Source organism: Stegodyphus dumicola, chromosome 1, assembly GCF_044657685.1.
Source record: "Stegodyphus dumicola isolate Sdum_Otavi_A_Nest chromosome 1, ASM4465768v1".
In the NCBI taxonomy this organism is placed as follows: Eukaryota; Metazoa; Arthropoda; class Arachnida; order Araneae; family Eresidae; genus Stegodyphus; species Stegodyphus dumicola.
Window position 1 is genome coordinate 47,483,750 of NC_140768.1, and position 22,480 is coordinate 47,506,229.

Below are 22,480 nucleotides of genomic sequence, written 5' to 3' on the forward strand. Positions count from 1 at the left end.
TTTATTTCGAATCCAAAAGTTTGTTGCTTTCAGAAATATATATTTACTCTCTCCATTTATTCTCTATATATGAAAATAGATCTTGTGAGTGGACTTCTTGTAATCAATGGTTAAATTTGGTTACAGCAGAGTATGATGGTGATTTTTCTCAAGGTACTTTCATGCAGAACTTCTCTAAAGGAAGCTGGCTTATTTTCACCTAAATGGATAGCCCGTTTGCAGGGAAATAAACTTAGAAATGGTCCAGCAATATTTGGAGTGTTACTCACTTGAACACTAGTGAATATAAAAATCCTGTGGAATGAGAATTGGAACCTGAGGCAAATTCTCAGCATTCATTTATTTATCCACTTATTTCCTAATGGGATAGGTAAGGAATATTTCACTCACAGAGTATTTTTATAATACGAAATAACATATAATTAAAAACAAAATACGAGATCTACAGGAAGCTAACTTAAAGTAAAATTTTACTGTATTGATATTTAATTAAGATGTATCACAGTTAAATGTGTCAAATTGTCAATTACTAGTTACTTAGGAGCTAGAAGTATTCTCAGTCATTTCCCTATCATAATTTATAATGTTTGTAGCATTTAAAATTTTATTTTTTGGCAGACTTCAGTCTCTTTCATATTTGAAACAGAATTATCAAAAAATCCTGATTATTGAAATTTTCAGCTATATTTTTACATTCAATTTAGAACTAAATACTTGGGAACTTCATCATCAATTTTTTTCCAATTAAGAGTTTTAACCAGAATCTGAAAGTTTTTGAGAATGTAATTGATTTAGGTTGTGCCTTTAACTGATTATTAACTATAAGTAAGCATTTGCATTTTTATTTAGGTTTGAAATCATCAGGAAAATGTTAATGATTGTAACTGGTTCTGGCAGTGTGGTTAGCTGGTTGTTAACATATAGTAATTACAACCACTATCTTCCCTGCCCCAAGTGGTTACTTTGCGACATCATATTTCTATCAAATATACTTTTGGGGAAATGTTGTACAATGAGTAAGTTGTATTATCATTATATTGTAAACAAAAACCTTTTTTTTATATATATTTATTAGTCTTTTGTGTTTAAAATTTGTTCATATAATGTAACAAACTAAATTTTAACTATTTATACAACCGTACAAGAAGTAAATTGACAGATGGCAGATCATTTTCAGAGTTCGGTTTTCACATTTTCTGTCTGAGATGGCTCTGGAGCCGCTAAAAAGGAAATAAATTATATTTAATAAATATAGAAAGCACCTAGGGAAGCTATATAGAAATACATGTATTAATTTTTATTATAGAAATATGTTTCGTTAAGGGAAAAAAAAATCCCTTGGGCAAATGTACTCAAGGATACTTTTCTGTTGCTCCTTTTGAGGCAGCTCACTTCTTTTATGCAGCCCCATAGAGATGTACTTGGGAACCAATCTTTGTTAACTCTTCTGAATAGCTAGCTGTTCTGTTTCTACAATGTGCAGCCATATACATATCACACACACACAAAATTAGTTTACAGGCTGTGAATTTGTTCTCAAAATTCACACGAACATATTTTATTCTTTTTTCCTTAACAAGTTCCCCCTTCTCCTTTAATCATAGTTATGAGATATTGTTCCAGTCCTGATAGCTATATAAGACTTAAATGCATTTTTTGAATAGCTAATGCCTGTGTTTGGTTGGATTGTATGGATTATTTAAAATTCACACTGCCATGAAGCTTTTTCATATGTGAAGTATTAAAACTCATACTGGCATGTAACTTTTTCTTATATGGAGTATTAAATACAGATTATGTAAGAAACTTCGTAAGAAATATAAATGCAGCGACTTTTTGGTACAGGTATTTTTAATTTCTTCCCAGCAGTGAGATTTTTCATGTCTTAAAAATATTACAGTAAAGTTGTTAAATTCATGTTTTGTCACTATCAAATAATTGGGAAAAAAAAAAAAAAAAAAAAAAAAAAAAAAAGCAAAAACCAAAGCTATTAAATGGTCCACCATTTTTGCATTACATGGTCTGAAAATGTTTTCCGCTTCTGTTTTTATAATAACTGCAGATGCCTGTTAAAGCAGAACAAATGACTTTTACTACTTAACTGTACTACTATACTTGTAACGCATTTTCAGAAAAATTAAAAAGCTAAATTCCTATTTGATGTATGTGCCTTTAAAAACATCTTAGTTTCATTTTCAGCCATGCTTCGAATTTCTAGGAAAAGGTTTTGGTTCCATCTGATAGAATACACTGTTATATGGAACTTTGAAAGCTTCAAAAATAAAGATTAGCCAGCCTCAAAGGCCCCCCCCCAAAAAAAAGTTTTTAGAGTTTTTAAATTTTTTAGAGGCAAATGTTGCACATTCATGTAGGATGCCATGTAATGCTGCATGCTTCATGTAACAAACTGCGGACAATTTAATTATGAGGCAGCTGACATTGAAACTGTTGGAAAAAGTCAAGTCAAACTGAAGATACTGGCCAAAATCCCTCCACAGAGTTTTGGCAACTGTTGCTAAGCTGACATTTTTAAAACTTTTTAGAAAATGTATTTTTGAAGCTCTAGGAACAATTCTTCAAGCGCCTGGAAATGTCTGATCTTCCCTTTGAATAATATATAAATATAAAGCTGATAGTGGCCCTAATTGAGCTGCACTGAGACTTTTCGTTTGCTTTTATGCTGTTAGCTTTGTAGACTTTACTCGGTCAGCATTTTTAGAAATCTGCAATATTTTCTTCCATGCTAAAAATAATGTTGCCTTTCTCCTTTAGATATTTATAACTGCTTATATTAGCTATAACAGCTGCTAATTTTCTCAATTAAGTTTCAAGGCTTTCTCTTCATCTAGCTTACTTATTTAGAGAGATTTTTAAAACCCACAGCCATCAACAATAGTATATACATTTGATGTCCGTTATAATGAATCTGCTCTAGGAGAGAAAGGATCTTAGAAAAATGGATCTCGGAGAACGTATGGAGAAAAAGGATCTTGTAAGGAGTGGTTGCTAAAATGAAAATATATTTAATATAGTCTTATTATTTGTGAACATATTGTACAGTTTTAGTCATAATAATGGTCACTATGGAATGTTCTCTATAGGGAATATTGTATTAACAAACAAAATGCAAAAAATGATTTCTTAAATAAAAAACATGTAAAAATTATAAAATAAATTAAACATAGAAACTTAAATAATCAGAGTATTTAAAAACAGGAAGGTTCTCTAAATTTGACAGTTAAGTATGCTTTTTTTTTTTTTTTTTTTTTAATAAAAGGCATTACATGCAAAAGACACATGTATTAGCAGTAGCATTAAAAAAATCATAAATACTAACAACATTCATGCATTGGATGGAAAACTATCAGCATCAATAATATGTATCCCCTCATACACTTATACACATTTAACTAATAAATAAATAAAAATAAAGAGTTTTATCAGCATTATAAAATTTATTTTGTAAACATAAAATATTAAGAGTTTGGGGCTAAAAGAGATATAGATGATTTTAGAAAAAATAAGGTGCAAAATTCAATAGAATCAATTTTTTTTTATAAACAAAATAATAAAATTATTAAGTTATGAACGGCTTAACCTTTGCAAACTGAAAAGTTAGCTTGCTTTAGGCAGAAATTTCATTTAAAGCAGCAAGCATTTCAACTAAGTGCTCATGATTAATATTCAAGATCAGAATAATTTTGCAATTACGTGACCGGTATTTTTAATTCAAATCTACACATATTTTGTAATATCATATTCTTGCTTCATACAGTTACATTTATTTAAAGTAAGAAATATTTTTAGTTTTGCATAAATCTGCTGCATTTATTAACTTTGACAGGTTTTGCATGTTTCTAATCCTGACAAAAATATTAATTCTGTTATTCTACCTGTTATTAAAAGTTTTGCTGGAGGGGAAGTCAAAGTCGGATTGTCTTGATCTCCAGTAATCTCACAAATCCACTCTCCATTGTCTCTTCCTAATGTAACAGATGAAATAACAAGACTGCAGTCTCCAGTTAAACGGTCTCCTCTCCAGTTGTAATGTGGGTATCGATCAAGATTGTATCCAATATTGCGACCATCCTTCAGCCACAAACAATCACCAATGGGATTTTCAATTACACATTCAAGAACAACATCTGAATTTTCAACTACTGTTTGAGATGTTGGAGTTTGAACAAATGTTTGGGCTCCTGTAATATGATTGGCATGCAAGTTAAAATACCAAGGGAGGATAATTAGTAGATTCAGGTGAATAAAAATATTAATTCAATAATAATTTAAAATCTGAATTAATAGTTTATAGCAAACAGTGACAGAGAAAGGTGGAGAACTGAAACTGAAAAATGAATATCTTCATATAAATAGAAAATATATCTATATATTTCAGGCAAGAAGGATTGATGAAATATCTTTTTATGTATTTTTATAATTAAAAATAAACTAAGTAACAAGTTTTAATAATGTTTGTACAATAACAATAATTCATATAAAATAAAATATTTCCCAAGGGAAGAAATATACTTTTTATCTAATGCTTTGTACAGGCTAATTTTTAAAAAAATCATATAAAAGGAGCAATTAGTAATTCATAAGAATGAATGAATATGTACTAAAAAACATACACACTTTTCAGTAAATGCTATCTAAATTATGTTAAAATTTCAGTGATTTTAAAAATGAATAATAATATAATAACAGATAATATAGTGAATTACTTTACTCAAGAATGAAAAATTTTATTTAAAAATGACTACATTCCTCAACATATGTTTAAAATTAGGGATATCATAAAGATAAAAAGGACCAGGTTTAAAGTTTAAAAAAAGAGGGAAGTCATTAATTATTTAAAAGGGAAAAAATATTAATGATATACCAGAACAAGCAAGCAAAAAATTTAATTTCAACTTTAGAACATATTTAAATTCTACCAAGATAAACATGTTGTTTTTTTAGGCTTAGAAAAGTATGTTATTTCAAAATAGACAATTTGAGGTATTTTTTTTTTTCCCTTCTTTTCTGGTTATACTCGTAGCCAAAGTAATGACTTCTGTAAAATATGGCAAAATCCTAAAATTTGATAAAATCTCCTAATTTTTTTTTTTTTTTTTTTTTTTTTTTTGTGTGTGTGTGACAAAGACACACTTTATGATCGTAAATGAAGGGAGGATCATTATGACTTTGAAGTATGTATTTTAAAGTAAGAGGCTATAAATAGGTCATTAAAATATGTTACAAATACACATGCTAATACGTTTACTAATGCCAAGGCAAGCACTCCAATCAACATGCAAAGTGAACTGAAGCAGCCCTCCCCCCAATAGTTATGTCTGTTTTAGCAGTGCGAACCTTTTTCTGTGGCATTTCTTACTTGCTGGTTTATTTACTCTTTAACAGTTTTAAGAAGATATAATAATTCAGTTTTACAATTCTGCTCACTGTATAAAATCATATACAGCAGCATGACCAGTTTCACTACTTCCATTTTCCCGAATGCATTTGAATTTTTTTTTTTGTATAACTTTTCTACGTATGGACACAATACAGGACTCTTTTTTCCAAAACAGATTGTAAAATGGGTTCAAAAGAGATTTTCATGATGTTTGTATGTATGCAGACACAGACAAGTATAACAAGACTTACAATCTTCCTTTGAAAATTTCCCCATAAAGCAATACTTATTGATAATCTTCCTAAATAAATAAAAACACTTTCTTTTTCTTTCTTCTTTTCTTTTCTTTTTTAAATGTACGTAGACATTTTCGTTTCACAATAAAGTTATCTTTACTGGTTCTAACAGAAAATATTTATAAAGAAGGATAACAGAGGGTGCTATGTAGTCAATATATGAATGTCTTTCCCCCTTTTTTTATGCTTGCCCATGGACATAAACATTCTTGTCTGTGGGCATGAGTATTCTAATACTGGGTTATCCTTTAATTCCCTCAGGATCTTCAAAATAGTATAGTTAAGAAACTAAAATGAACCTTGCCAGAACTGGATTTAGACTTGATAAGGTCCTAAGCTATTTTAGATATGGGGCCCTTTATAAGCCCAGATATTATATGCCAGTGCCAAATATGATTTTCAAATACCTAGAGAGTTTTTTTGAAGGGGGTCCCCTAAGAAAGGGGGTCCTAAACTACAGCTTTTGTGTAGCTTATACTTAAATCCTGCACTGAAAAACAATTCAATTTTTTAATAATAGCAGTTGGCAGTAGATGGCAGCGTACATCCGAATTAAAAGCAGTAAGTGAATTAAAATGGTGTTCACAGGTGAACAAAAAGCTTTTTGCATGTTAAAATTTGCTACATCAGAATCAGTGGTGTTAGTGCAATGGACATTTCATATGAAATACTGAACAAAGAGATCAACAGATAAAATAATTCATGTGTGGACAACAAGTTCAAAGAAACTAGATGCTTTTGTGATAAGCAATGAAGTGGATGGCCGGATCCATCTGCAGAAACTGTAAGTGATGTATGGGAAACATTTTTGAGGAGCACAACGAAATCAATGATTCGTGCAAGCTATTATTTGGGGATTTTGCAATCAACAGTGTGGGAAAAGGCATGCAAAACTTTGCACGTGAAGCTATACCCATTAGAAATGATGCATGCACTGAATTCCAGGCATTGCATTTCTTGTATGAACTTTTGCATCCATATATAAGCCGATGATTCACTGCTGCAGAAAATGACTTTTAGTGACTAATCCACCTTTCATTTGTCCGGACAAGGTAAACCGCCACAACTCATGATTTTGGAGCACCAAAAATGTGCATGCATTAGTGGAACACTATAACAATTACATAACATTTATAGGGGCTAATTTTTTAAATTGAGCAACTCAGTATCTTGAATTGCATAGGCTTAGTAACTTACCTATTCTTACTGGAATTAAAGTGTTTGCAATAACTCCATTGAGGAATTCTTGTAAGATTTCAAGATTAACAGCATCAGAAAGTTTATCACCAGAGCAGTTTAAAGTTGAAGTGTTTAACCAAGAGCTCTGAAGCTGAAATAGATTTACAATTATCACACATGCAATTTTAATATTAGATTTTTTAATATACATAAATATTGTAAAGTAACATATGAAAACAAATTTTAAATGTACAGAAAAAAAATTCTTCAGATATGTAATCATTTAATTTACTGATACGTAAGTACTGTTGTAGCTTAAAAATTAATCTGGCAACACAAAGCTCAGAATTAATCTGACAATAGTAAAAAGAAACTGATGGTGTGAAATACAGCAGATGAGTGAAATGCAACAAAGAGGCATGGTGCTTTTAGCAGCTTGGAACTTTAAACAAGAAAAGGAACTTTAATAAATTAAATAATGTACTTTTATAATTTTTGTAAATATGTGTAATTACTAAAATTATCCACTTCCCTTCTGTGTCTGTTGGAATTATCACTATATCAAGAAGTACAAATAATAGGCATGTTTACTTGCATGCTTTATGAGATATCGAGCTAGACAGATTAGAATTTAAGAGCAAGTAAAGACAACATTAATATAAGAAGCTGCTTCAAGTATAATGTATGATTTTGTAGCTTTACTTAACATTTGTAACTTCTAGTAAATCAAAGGAGCAATATACTTCAAACTGAAAAAAAGTTATACAAATTTGCAGCTAAACATTTAAAGGATCACACTGACAGACATTATAGATAAATGGATACCATATATCTCAAATCCACTGCTCATGCTATGCAAATCAAATGAACACCATACTTCAAAATAAAAACACTTTAAAGTACAAACAACAACAAATCATGTAAAATACATTTTCAGTGAAATGGAGGCTCAATGGCACTAACAGATAGAGAAAAGGTAAAAGAATGTGGACTCTTCATCCACACAACATGTTTTCCCTTCCTCTTCATCATCATCTTCAACTTATGGTTTTTCATTCCTCATCATGTAGGTATAGTAAAATTAAGTGTTTGCCTATTTATCTGGTTATGTATTTATCTTTTCTGTCTTAGATTTAATTATTTCCCTTTGGCTTTCTGTTAAGAATTATACATAATGTACTATTGCAAAATTTAAATATCCATCTGTGGTCCAAGAACAAATTAGTCTTATATTAATTCCTGTGACAAAAATAGTTTGGGTTTATGGTGACGAACTGCCATCCGGAACAAATGAAATTCATGAACTGCACTATAAAAATTTTATACAAAAAAAGCAAGCTTTCATTCATTTTTTTAAATGATCATATATTTCAACAAATATATCTGTTGTTCAAATGAGTTTAAATAATATTTATGAAACCACTATTGGTAATTACATGTTTATAAAATAAAAAAAGTATATTTTTATATTCCATAATTTATATTAATAACGTATGTTAGCAAAAAATAAAAATGAATGGCAGAAAATATGACTTCACTTAATGTAATAAATATATGGGAAAATTTAAATTTTTATACAGAATATGTGCTCATGAAATAGAAACATAATGTATTATATTCCACACAATACATGTGAGAAATTTTTTATGAATGTTAATTATGTGTTTCTTTGTTGAAATTTTTAAGAAAAAGTATTTTAAAATTAAATTGTAATAAACTATCATGCATTCGAAATGTCCAATGACAACATTTTATATTGTGATTTTATTATAAATACATTAATCAATCATATATTAATTTGTGGGAAAATTCAATGAGTTAGAACAAAGTAAATAAAAAATTTATTTTTGTCAGACTTTTTAAAAGTGCTTATTTTTTGCATTATTCTCAAAATATTTTTCACAAATAAACTTCTTTGCAAAATAAAACAACTTATAGTATGCATAAAACTATTCAAACCAGCTCGATCAGAAATGCAGGCCTTCTCGATTTTTGCTCCATAAGTGTTCACAATAATAGTGCTTGCTGATAAAAGACGAATTTAAATAATATAAATGTTACTTTAGACTTAATTTTCTAATTTTAGAGGGGGTTCAGACTATTTTTTAAAACATATATTTATTTTAAAGCCTTTTATGTAGCACTTGGGCAAAACTAGCGTCTTATGAAGCAATCTGATTTCAGGAAAAAATCTAATGATTCCTGTGTTCTGTTTTTGAGAAGTTTGAAATGAATAATGAGAAAATCTGTCATGAAATAGATTACAGGTTCTTGGATGCCAAAAAGAAGATTTATATGTAAGATTCAGGATAAAAGAACTTCAAAGAAACAAAATAGTCAGGACTTTGCTGAAAATAAAATTAACAATTAAATTAGTTAAAATGATTTCATAACTCAACAAACTTGTACTAAAACAGATAATGCTTTAGAAAATTACTCTTTTGTGAAGATTTATTGGGTGCAGTGAAATTAGCTAGTGGATCTGGAAATGAAAGAATAAGATAAAGAGTGGAGAAAATGAATAAAATAAGCAAAAAATTCTTTTCATCTCTGTTTAATGACAAAAGTCTTCCTTTGTATGTTAACTCCACTTAAAATAAGTAATGAGCTTGGATTTAATAGCTAAACGCAGACATTTTACATGGCGTAATTTTTCAAGAGTTGCTCTTCGGACTGCCCCCCTTATCTCTCAAAATAAATTCCTTTGTCATCTTACAATAAATTCAGGCCATCAGTCCAAACTCTACCATTTTCCCTTTATCCACTTCATTTTTCAAATGAATTTTCACTATTTTTCATTTATTAATTATCAACTAAAATTGGCACATAATGCAACTATGTCTCCTACTATCTTACTTTGGTAAAGAAATATCTCGACTTGCATTCTTGGAATCAATCACAAAAAATCTCAAGGGAGAATGTAAATGGTGATACAACTATGAATATTACATGATCACCTGAGAGAGAAATCTCAGTTTTCTACTACCTCCTAGTGTGCCATAGGAGACAAAACCCAAATTATGAAGATCAACTTTTGCAAAAATAGGCCATAGAAACAATCCGTTTCTTTATTGCTTTGCTATGAAGTCCAAGGGCAATACTCACAAATTCCCAGTCACATCACACAAAAACAATTTTTTTTTAATTTATTCATTTTCCCTACCAATATAAAGAAAAGAATATTTTTCCATCATCTATTCGAGTTTATCGAGAAATTGGTCATTGGCACTGAGCTCTCGACGAACTCTGATGTAATTTCAGATCCACAATTTCACAATATTTTTTTTAAATTAAATTTTTTAAAACTTACTGTTGTCACATTCAAAGCTCCAAATGCAGGCAGTTTATTTGGAATGCCAAGAGTAGTTTCTAATTCATCCATAACCTAATAAAAATGTTAATTAATATTAACAAAGCATTACTTTTGATTATTCTGTGTGAACCAGATTTATAAGGAATATTTTATGCAGCATAAGAATCAAAATAACATCATTTTCAAATTAATTTTAAATTCTTAATATTTCAAAGAAAAATTTAAATACGCAACACAATGCTTTGCAGCATATATAATTACTTTAATTTTTGAGACATATATGTATATAAATTTGTGTTTCAGCAACTGAACCCAAATGTATACTCTCATAAATTTACATTAGGTTAAGCTATTAAAAACCATATATGAAATCAAGTTTTAAAATATGTTATTCCCTTAAGCAAGTATGAAGGTAATAAAGTTTGATTTCTTTTATTAATTTCAAACAACATAAAAATAATCCTATTAGCAATGTATCCCAAATTTTGAATTTCAATAAAGCTCATAAGCCCTTGTCTTTAATATAAAATTATATCCAAGACCTATTTTTTTTTTTTTTTTTTTTTAAGGTCCGATTGGTCGCTAAAGGGAAGCTTCGGGGAAAATCCGCTAGGTCTGTGTACAGACGTCTTGTGCAGTGTCTCTAGTTGGCTCGGGGCAATTATCATTTCTGAGTATGTATGGAGTACATAAACATGCTTCAAAAAATAGTCTCCTGCCAAATGTGAATTGCATTCAGTCATTATATTTCTGCATGCTGAAGGAAGCAATGCAGCTGAAATTCATAGACGAATAAGTAAAGTGTACAGAGAAACATTCATGAGTGACAGCAAAGTGCAGAAATGGTGCAGGAACTGCTGAACGCACAGATGTTCGTGATGCAGGTGGCCAGGGAAGGAAGCCGAAGCCAGTGTCAACGATGATCTTGTTCAGCACGTGGATCACACAATTTACGGAAATCGTCGGTTCACAATTTCTGGGTTGAGTGATTTGTTTCCTGAAATTTCATGGTAAGCTCTCTATAGCATTGTAAGTGAAAGACTCGAGTACCGCAAACTCTGCATGAGATGGGTTCCCAACATGCTCTCTGACCATCACAAAACTCAGTGAATGGGTGCCACATTAACCTTCCTCCAGCACTACTATCAGGACAGAGATGAGTTTTTGAACAAAATTGTTACAGGAGATGAGACATGGGTGCATTATGCAAATGAAGAAACAAACAAGCGATAAAAACAGTGGATGCATTTACACTCCCTAAGTACTAAGCCAGTGAAGTTCAAGTGCACATTCTCTACCAAAACGTGTATGGTTACAGTGTTTTGGGGCCGAAAAGGTGGAATTCATGCCTTGTGGCACAACCATCACTGCAGTTTTGTACTGCAGGACTCTTGAACGTCTTCGAAGGGCAATTCAGAACAAGAGAAGAGGAATGTTCTCATCAGGTATTGTCCTTATTCATGATAATGTGTGGCCGCACACTGCATGTGAAACAAGGATCCTCCTGCACCGTTTTGGATGGGAAATTTTTGATCACCCACCATACAGTCCTGACTTGGCTCTCTCAGCTTTTCATCTCTTTGCCCACATGAAATGCTGGGTAGGAAGACAGCATTTTGCCGCAGACAACGAGCTGCAAACCAGCGTACAGAATTGGCTGAAAACACAGGTGGCTGCTTTCTATGACGAAGGTATTGGAAACTTGGTAGCACACTATGACAAATGTATGAATCAGAACGGCGATTACATCAAAAAGTAGCTTAACATTGTATCACATTGTTCCATATAAAATTTTCTTGATTCTTACTGTGATATTTATTTAGCAAACAATTGCACCTAGGAAAAAAAAAATTACGTATATGTATAAACTGAAGTTTAAAAAACACTTAAATATTTCTTGCTGTTGGAATGTTTGTTTCAAATCTAGTATAGAGTTTTTTAACAAATGAAACAGAACATAAAGTTGCACATTTGTGATGTAATATTGCTATGTTAAAGAGGGGGAATATGCAGTGTACCTACAACTAGGTAACTTGCATGCACTTGGTGAATAATTTCTATTAATATACATCAGCATTTGCATTTTATTAAATTAGTAAATTACTTGTGCCATTATTCAAAGTGCAGATTCCTCTTTGCAAATGAGCAATCTAATAGAGATATTAGTTTAAAAAAGACATATTACATCATAACTAAACAGTCTACAAAATAACTATACATACATGAAATTTCTATAATTTAATAAAATATTCATTATTAATAGCCTCTGATTACATATTATTTATTATATGATGACATTATTTTGCTCAAATGATTAACTGATACGATATAACAGTGCCTACATTTTTTTAACCATCCTTTTTCGTTTCTCTTGTTTAAAAAAGAAACTGAATGTTAGTCTATCAATAAAAGATGACAGCAAGAATCTAACAAGCATTGACCCATTCGCTGCCAAAGCTGATATGGTGCGTCCGTTCACGTCTGCCATGACTTATTTGCATTTAAAATTATTTGATAAAAAAATTATTCATTTCAGTACACCAAGCATATTATAGACACTTCCTTTATGCCAGACACCTACACATTGTATACATTTACTATTGCAATACTTATAATCCGTGATTTATGTAAGGGAATCAATAACAAGTTACTAGCTCATAGCTAACAAGTAAACTCAGTTTGCCAACTACAAGTATTCATGTAGATGGCAGTAAATGTATTAAATTTTCGAAGTTAATACTAAAAGAAATTTTTATACATTAGTAACTGATGGTATATGCTTATAAAAGGCTTATTTTGTTTTCTATATTTGGCAATACTGATGTTTTTTATTTGTAAATGATTGAATTTCACGAATCTGGCATCAGTTGAGAATGTTTTTGGTTTTCAGTAGCTGCTTTATGCATTTCTTTGCATGCTGCTTTATGCTTATTATATAAATCTGACATTTAGAAGTATAGACCTTTAAAAAAACATCCAACAGTAACCAAAAGCTCCTAGGGTAGGTTGAATCAGTGCTATGGTAGTCTCAATTAGCCTGTCCTAAGTGAGCAAATATATCGATACAAATTGGCCTTTTGCAATAGTTTCCACAAATTGCAGATGACACTAGTCATTAGACAGACCTCTCCTGCAACTAGGACTTGGGACTGTGCTGCCAATGATTCTCCATTTCATTCCATCAGTTAAATTTTAATGGTTACTCCCTCTACTGCAGTACTCATGAAATGTAACAAAAATTTATAACAAACACTATGATATTACCAATGTATATTAAAGAAGTAAAATCAGGACAACAAACAATTGCTTCTCATATCTACAGCTCTCATAGTGCCTCCCATTTATGACTATGTGGTACTTGTGTATCATGTTGTTGATCATGAAAGTTGGCTACAACTGAACCACAACAGTTGGCTGAGATCTCACTAAAACTGCATTCTTACGGAATTCTGAGTTGCCCTTTTATCTGCAACTCTTGCAAACATTCATCAGTCTCTCTGCATAATCCACCAAATAGTCACTGCTGCAGAAGTATTTGACTCACTCCATTTTTGTGCTTCATTAAAAAAAAGTCTTTTGTTAGTTTCAACTATTTTGTCAGACTCTTTGATTTTACCAGAAGCTGTATTCACAATGCCATGAGACAAACTTTCTGCAAATAACTTTTCCAATCTATTACTATTTTTTGGTCATATTCAGCTGTTCTTTTTCCATTCGACAGATGTTGATTCTATCAACCAGCTGGAAAGGAATTAGAGTGCAGTCACAAATATGATTCTACAACCCCTGAAACATTGTTCCTTTCTGAATGGATATTCTTTTGTAACAATTTTTCATGTTGCATCGCCATTATTTCTCCGATGCATCAAATAAATAAAATATAACTAGTGTGTTGTAACATCACACTTATCCACAACTGGCACAAAATCATGCTGCTTGATGACACTTTCACAGTCGATGGGATAATATTAAGTATCAAATATGCTTATGTATTCGACAATAATGCTGTTGCCTTATTATTTAACCATATAATTTTCAGTATAGGTTCAGTATTTTTTGAGAAATTTGAAAAAACATGCATGTTCTCTTATGTTAGAATACTGGTTCATATTAGACATAGAGTTTATTTTAAAAACAATTAATGGATTAATCAACAAACTTAAGAAAAATCTAAAATCAAATATGGAATAATAAATACAGCAGTCATGTACTATTATTTATAAGTTGTATTAAAAATAATTTTTACAGCATGCAAGAATTCCTAATAAATGGTCATTATTTGTAAGTCTTATAATGTATTTAAAAAAAAAAAAAAAAAAGAAAGCATATCTTTAGTTCCGATAAACAGGAATAAATAAGTAGGAATTGACTTTAATATGCAAAAAAACTGTAATAATATGAAGTGTCATTCACTGCAAGTTTTAAAAAAAAGTATTTGAACTTGAGTGGATGAATAAAAAGTATTTTATTAATGATTGAAAATTTGAACAAGATATAAGGAGAGTGTGAGCTAATAGTAGGAATTTAAAAAAGCACTTTACATTTAAGTTATCCTTATTCTTCAAATTTTTCTATACTGAAGAGAAATATTATTATCAGTGGCAAAACCTATTTTAATTAAAATTCGTAATTCAAAAATCATGGGTTACAAAAAATGAAGAAAAAAAATTAAAGATTAAATGTCTAATGATTTTTTCATGCTGATACATTTCATCTTTTCAACAAATGCTTTAGGAAGTCTTTATTTGGCATATCAACATATAAAAAATAAGTACTCATTAACAGAATTTTAGATGCTAATGATTTAACACTGTCATATTACAAAGTGTCTCGCATGCTAGTAGATTTTTAAATTTCTCATAAAATTCACTTATAAATAGGATCTTTACATTTCTTATAAACAGGATTTTTGAATTTTTTTAAATAGCTATGAATCAACACGAAAAAATAAAAAATCTTATTTTGAGCTAAACTGTCACACCCTTTGGCTCAATTGTTAAGAATGTTGTTATTAATTGTTGTTATGAATTCTACACCTCTTTAAGTGCAAAACATATTGTTACTTGTGTACGGAATAGTAACTGATTGAATAACAGACAAAAGCTTGCTGAAGTTTATTTTTAAAGAACATTTCACAGTTCTGGAATTTTTCAAGCAAAAGTATCAATATTACAGAGCACAATCAGTACTCACCACTTCAAACTACTAAAAATGTTCAACACAAGACAATGCAGAACACGCCAAAAAGCAAAAGTTTGCACAGTGATCTGGCAATATTCTGAACTTTCAATACTCTGAGTTAAACTCAAAACTGATGCTTTCTTTAGTTTTATATATTTTTTCTTGTCTCTGAGAAATTTCCAATACTTTCAATACAAGCAATTCCTCCAAATTGCTGGAAGTTATAGTTACATACAGCCAGATACAGTTACAGTTACAAAGGGATTAGCCCAGTTACAATTATAGAAACTACTCTTATATGCGCCTTCAGGTTGCCAAATTTCTTTGGCGAGAAACTCCACGGTGCCATATTACTATCTAAATTTTTTGTCTACTTTAACTTAAACTTTAAGCCTAAAATGTCTCCAAAAACGCACATTTTAAGCTAAAAATCCGAAACAAAAACAAAAAATTTAGATAGCAAAAATGTAAAGTTTCTAACCAAAAATATTTGACAAGAATCCATGTACACAGCGATATGTTTTAACTTTAAAAAAATCTACGAATTGCAGCAATATAGGCAGCGAAGGAATCTATGATTTACGCACACCTCGCTTTAATAAATTAACATAACAACAATAAATTTCAAAGAATACCATGTACCATTCTGTTTAAACTTAAACAAATCTACGAATTGCACGATCTAGGCATTGCACACAAATCAACAAAATAAATAACTAAAATAAATTACAAATAATTCACAGTGCCATATTACTATCTAAATTTTTTGTCTACATTTCAAACTTTAAGCCTAAAATGTTTCCAAAAATGCACATTTTAAGCTAAAAATCCGAAACAAAAACAAAAAAATTTAAATAGCAAAAACAAAGCTGTTGACAAAATGTCACCAAGCTTAGCAACTTTTACCGATATCTTGCCCAGTTTGGTGAAAAAAGTTACTTACCAAAATCATAACCAGCTTGGCACTATCTTGCCAAATTTACCTCAGTGTTGAATGGACTCACACTTGTAACCCTAATTTTCTGATAATGCTTCAAGTTTTATTGTACAAGAGATAGTATAATTTACCTATGATTTCATTAAAATTATTTAATAAAAAAATTGTAATAATATGCAGATTTATTGTCAATTAAAGCACTGACCAACTGTTTACTACTAACCCTGAAATTTAAGCAGTCTGAGATAAATTATATAAATACTAGCATTTCTAATGCTGAATCTGACTACAAAAATCTACAGCAATTAGACACCAAATTTTGATTTGAACATTTTAAGGAATAATATTTTCATAATATATCACCATATGTGAATTAAACTGCAGTTTCTAAGTTTACAAAAAGGGAAGACTACAACATATAAAAATATATCGGTATGTCTGAAGTTTATCACTTTATCAAAATGTGAAGAAAAAACACTTTTTCCCTACATGTAAACAATAAATACTTACAATATATTATATTAAACAATATATTATATTTAAATGAGTAAATAATAATATTAAAAATAATTGTATAAAATTTTTAAAAAATCCACACACAAAATAGGCATTTGCTTCTATGTGTTCCTGAAAGATTTCAAATAAAATCTTGCAGTAAGGATAGGAAAACTTAAAAATGCTTACCAAATGAATAGTTGGAAATATCTGAGGTTCAATCCAAATTATATTGAGTTTTTCAAACTCTGCATTGTCTGTATTATTTCTCACCAACTTCGTGACTAAGCGATAGAAATATCCACCTAATGATGAAGTTTCTTCACCAACTGCCAAAACTAATATCTTACTTGGATCAATCAGCTTTGGTTAAGAAAGGAAAAAAGATTAAATGAAAGAATTATGATCAGTTGCTTTAATTTTTTTTTATAATGAAAATAAGAAATATTACATTAAAACACAATTCTGCTGCTAAACAGCATTATAAATCGTAATTTATACATCTTAATAAAGCAAAAATTTTCTAAATTTCGTACAATATAATTATATTAGACCATAATTTATTATAAATAGAATAAGCAGCTGAGCACTGCTGTAAAAGATTGTATCCTTTCTGTATTGCTGGGAAAAAAAACATCCTTAACAAGATAAAAGTAAATATGCCTTTAAAATATTTTCAGATCCAAACACTGCAATATAAAAGTATATATAATTTTTAAAAGTTAAGTTATAAGGTACTTCTCCCACCTTCCTAGCATGCTTTCATGGTCAGTACACTGAGCCGGTATTTTAGAGTTCCGTGGTTCGATTCTCGGCGAAGGCGTTGCTAATTTTTCATCTCTCTGGCTTCAAAAAAATCCTAATGTGTCTACAGTGGTGCCCGAACTAAAAGGGTGTTGGGTGAGGACTCTCCACACCCAGGATTTGGCGATTGGGTCCCCTAAAAACCCCAGTCGCTCTTTAAAAGGGGGAGCATATAAGGTATTTCTTCTGCCTTCGTGGTGTAGTGGTCAGCACACTGAGCTGGTATTTCAAAGGTCTGTAGTTCGATTCCCGGTGAAGGCTTTGCTAATTTTTCATTTCTCTGGCTTCCAAAAAAAATCCTAATGTCTCTACAAAGTGAAGTAAGAATTTATCTCCTTTAACCATCTGATTTTGGCAAATATATCCCTCCTTTATTTAATAATGCCTTTATTACCAAGATTATTTTAATTAAAAAAAATTAACACAGCAACACAAGTCTGATTCTGTAAATTAATTTTGTATTTTACATGTAATGTAAAATTAGGATTATACACAATTATTTCAATAACAACAAAAGTTTGTTGCAGTATTTTTTAACATTTGAAGCAATGGAAAATGTATTTGTGTTGGAACCTTTGCCTCTAATGGATTATCATAGGTTACAGAATTACTTTACATGATCATATTTAAAAAAATTCTCCACAGCCTTCAGGAAAGAGACTATTATCATATCATATTTTTAAAAATTGTTTAAATGTGCAATTGCCATGCAGTGGTGACTGAATCTACTATATCTTATCTATACTCACTCACAGTTATTGTTATGAAAGAATAGAATAGTGTTGAAAAATACAAGGTAACATAAACAAAAGGGGAAAAATATATTTTATAAACAAAGCAATCAAATCAGAATATACTGCAGATACATTTTATCTAGACTCCCATTTTGGAGAAAAATCTTAATTTTTTTATTGCAAAATTACATACACACACATATATATGTATATACAGTCAAAAGTCTTTAATCCGGACTCGTCGGGACTTTGGCGATTCCGGATTATCGTTTTTTCTGGATTACAGATCATCAATTTAAATCTGGTAAGATGGCATGCAGAAATCATAAAATTAAAAATATGAAACCGTAATTTATTAAATAAAGAGCAATTATGATCTAAAAGCGTATCAAAATTTACGGAAAAAGAGCTTAATATTTATTTGTTTACTTTATTAAACATTTCTTTCAACGTGTGCATGCGTAAAGCATACATTACGCATAGTCGAAATCAGAAAATTGCAACCAGAAAACTATTTGATGTGTATTTGTGATATTTATAATGACGAGGAATTTGATATAAATCATATCAAAGACGGAGTACATCGAGATGAAATACTACATTTAGTAAGGAATTATACGCCGAATAAAATAAAAACATCTGCGCTGAAGATAAGGATAGTGCTGACAGATCAACTTCCAGTTCATTGCACGCTGTGACATTACTAAAATAAATTTTTTATTCTGCAGAAAAATGGCCTGCTATTTTAAATCAGAAATCATGAGCCCTCTTTTTTAATTAGAAACAAATTAAAAAACAAAGAAAAATATTGAACTTTAAAAAATACATTTCAACACTAGAAATATCAACTCACACATTCAATAAAGCTGAAATAACTGAGTATACAGTGTAGCTTTACTTAAAATTTCCTACTTATTCTTTTCATTGTGAAAATATTTACAGCTGAATTATGGATGCATATCATTCAATAGATTATACAACTTACAGTTCATTTCAGGGATTTGAAAATAATCAACCAACATCAGTACTGGTAAAACAGCTTCAAGTAATGCATATGACCTGGATCAGAAAAATTCATTACTGAAGTATGTATGAATAGCTTGTGAACTGGTGAGAAAAATCATGTTTTCAACTGTTTCAAAGCGATGAGTGTATTCATGCATAAAGGAGACCGAATGAGAATGTAAATCCATCATTTCTGCATGTAATGATGCACAAGCTAAGAGCAGTTTTGTCGAGGTATATGATGTTTCCTTTTGGAATGTACAAGAATCACGAGGAAATTTGAGCCGTCCTTGAAAAGACTAACATACACAAATCTCACTGTAGGCTATATGCATTATTTCTTGTATGCCATGTTCTTATGCAGTGTTAATCTGTATCAACAAGATAATATGACATCCAAAATATGTGAATGAAATAGAACTGTTTCAGTAAATACTTAACTGAATTTCCAAGTGCACAACTTATTCCCACAGTGTAGATTTTAACCAAACTGAGAACCGAATGAAATAGTAAGTGTAAATAACAGATTTGAACTTTTATGCAGCTTATTGGCAAAAGCTCCAGATTTGGAAAATGAGTATGAGCTATATTCTTTGAAAAATAAATGGTTTGTTATCTTTACTAAGCACTTATTTCATCATAAAAGATTTACATAGTTTAATGCATTTATTTAACTACTCTAACTGCTTTCACAACAGAGAAAAATTTTCATCTTATATTATGCCATAAATTGTAAACAAAACAAAAAATATATATAAACAACAGATAAAGGGTTCAGTACCTCAATATGATGTTCAGATGCTTTCTTGTACCTAGGTCATATAATGTAATTGTAATTCTGCAATATCTGTCTAAGAAATGATGTGTTCCAGCAGTTTCATGTATTCCATAACAAGTTCAACACAAATTTCAATCTTTGTAAACTATATTTCTTGAACACTGAGTGAATATGGTGATATAAAAGTACAATTTTATATCTGTGGGAAAATGACCTTAAGTTGAAAGAATTCATAGAATATTCTTGCAGGGTAGTTTTATTTCAAATGTAAAATACTATTACCTAGTTACCTACAAAATAGCATCATTTGGAATATATACAGTTACTCCACTACCCTGACAATTACTGGAAACACTGGTATCTCTACCTTAGATTTACTGCTCAAACTCTCCAAAGCTTCAAACAAGAGAGATTAATCTTTGCAAGTTTGCTTTCTTAATTTCATTTATACATTCAGATCAATGTCTTAGTATCTTAAATTTTCATTAAGCTGTTTTTCATGTATTACATTAATTGGTAGAATTCATGTCTTTTTGCTGATGAGTTGGATCACACATTACCTTTTAACTTTATTTAAATTTAGCAGAAATTTGCACCGTTAGTACTTTTGTACTTACTTCCTACCTTGTAAACTGCTTCTTTTCTCTTTAGATTCACTGTTGTTATACTAAACTATTCATTTTGGTAGTTTGGAAAGCTGGTCCCATAGATCCATCTTGATAAGAGAGAACAATCAGAAATCATAAGGTGAAAAATCTAACAGTTAAAAGTATTAATGCTTGAGAGATATATGTTTCTAGGCTAAGAGCTCCTCAAGTGATATGACTGTGACATTTCAAACATTGTTGTAATGACCAGAGAAATTGTTCTATATTTCTGTGGACATTTTCTTCTGATTTTGAATTTAAATGCAATGGAGAATTAATGAAGTCTATTGTAGTGCACAGTACTCACAATAAACTCCATTAGCACAAACTCATAACAGACAACTTATTGATAAAAACAATAAACATGATTCTGAGTTTCTATTGTTGGGCTTATGCTCTTTTTTGCCCCAGAAATAGTGGTGCATGCTATGTTGAAAGACTATGGTTTCATCTCTAGATCATTGGTAAGCTTGGTTTTTTTTTTAAGAGGGGAGAGGCTCAAAATGCAACACTGGTAATGGTTGTTAAATGTTTCAATTCTATTTACACTGGGACATAAGTTATGCTGTCTTATATGATGCCACCTCATGTATTTTTACTATAGAGTAGATGCTAATTTTTTTTGATAGTCAAATATAAGTACTGAAATTTTTCATATGATATGACATTTAACTTAAAAATATTTATAAATGTAAATTTCCTAAAAACAGTTAACATTGTCTGATGTTTTCTCCAAATGAGTAGAATTACATACCCATAATCCAAATGACATTTCCAAAATCATAAAAATTTTTTTGAAAAAATAATATAAACAGAATACATTACCGATGGGTCATAGAGGTTTTGCTCATTAATCTTAGAAAGAAGGGATCCTCTGTTTACTCTGATAAATGCTTCTATATCTGCTACTGTTGCTGGCTATAAAACAAATTATTAAATGCATATAAAACAAAAAATACAGTTAAATACTTATATCATCATAAGTAAAGACATATTAACCAAACATTAATTGAAAAATAAAATCAATTAAAGTTCTATTTTAACCTAAAATTAAATAAAAGAGAAAGGGTACTTATGTGCTATTGCAGCTAGCTTAGTAGAAGTTGGCAAATTTTCAAGAATGTGCGAAACTGCCAACCATTCTTTAAATAACCTTGTTCATAACAATCTTTCATTCAATCAATGTCGCTATTTTTGTATGCATTCATTTGGTTGTATTCAAAGTTCCAACAGTTTTTATAATTAAATTATGATATTTTTTGCTTTAAATATGCATGGTAGGTAGCCAGTGTCACTGAGGTATGTACGATGGTAAATTTAGACAATTCTGATGTTTATTTTAGCAAAAACAGATCATTGTGTACTTGAGGATAACAGCAAAAGAATATTACAGAAAGTTTTGGAGAAGATTATAAGTATTTTATTCTAATTTTTAATGTATCATGTAATCCTTATGTAATAATTAAAATATGTATTTTAAATTGCTAAAGTTTGTTTTCTTTTCATATGTTGATAACGTTTGTCGACTTATAATAAATATTGATACTTTGAGATACATTTTGAAAAAAGCTGCAAACACCAACAACTTGCACACAATAAGTAAATGTTACCTTTTTATCTGGGTAAAAAATTGAAAAATTGCATCGAGGTGGTTACGTTAATATGCAAGTAGTACCAATAAAAGTTTAAATATTTTTTTCATTTAAGCAATAG

General features: G+C 30.1%; 1 protein-coding gene across 2 annotated transcripts in view; it reads right to left on the reverse strand.

Moving 5' to 3' along the window:
- Positions 1-1,041: 1,041 nt before the first annotated feature.
- Positions 1,042-22,480, reverse strand: part of LOC118204657 (calsequestrin-2-like) — an 86,350-nt gene continuing 64,911 nt past the window's right edge. Inside the window, exons 7-12 of one of the 2 annotated variants that reach the window (XM_085814258.1) lie at positions 21,593-21,685; positions 16,989-17,162; positions 10,184-10,258; positions 6,892-7,024; positions 3,894-4,199; positions 1,045-1,220 (exon numbers count right to left, since the gene is read on the reverse strand). In XM_085814258.1, the coding sequence (XP_085670384.1) occupies positions 1,174-1,220; positions 3,894-4,199; positions 6,892-7,024; positions 10,184-10,258; positions 16,989-17,162; positions 21,593-21,685 (828 nt within the window). In that variant the 3' untranslated portion in view covers positions 1,045-1,173. Of the gene's footprint in view, positions 1,221-3,893; positions 4,200-6,891; positions 7,025-10,183; positions 10,259-16,988; positions 17,163-21,592; positions 21,686-22,480 lie in introns of both variants that reach the window. The other variant, XM_085814262.1, reaches the window with a different exon arrangement.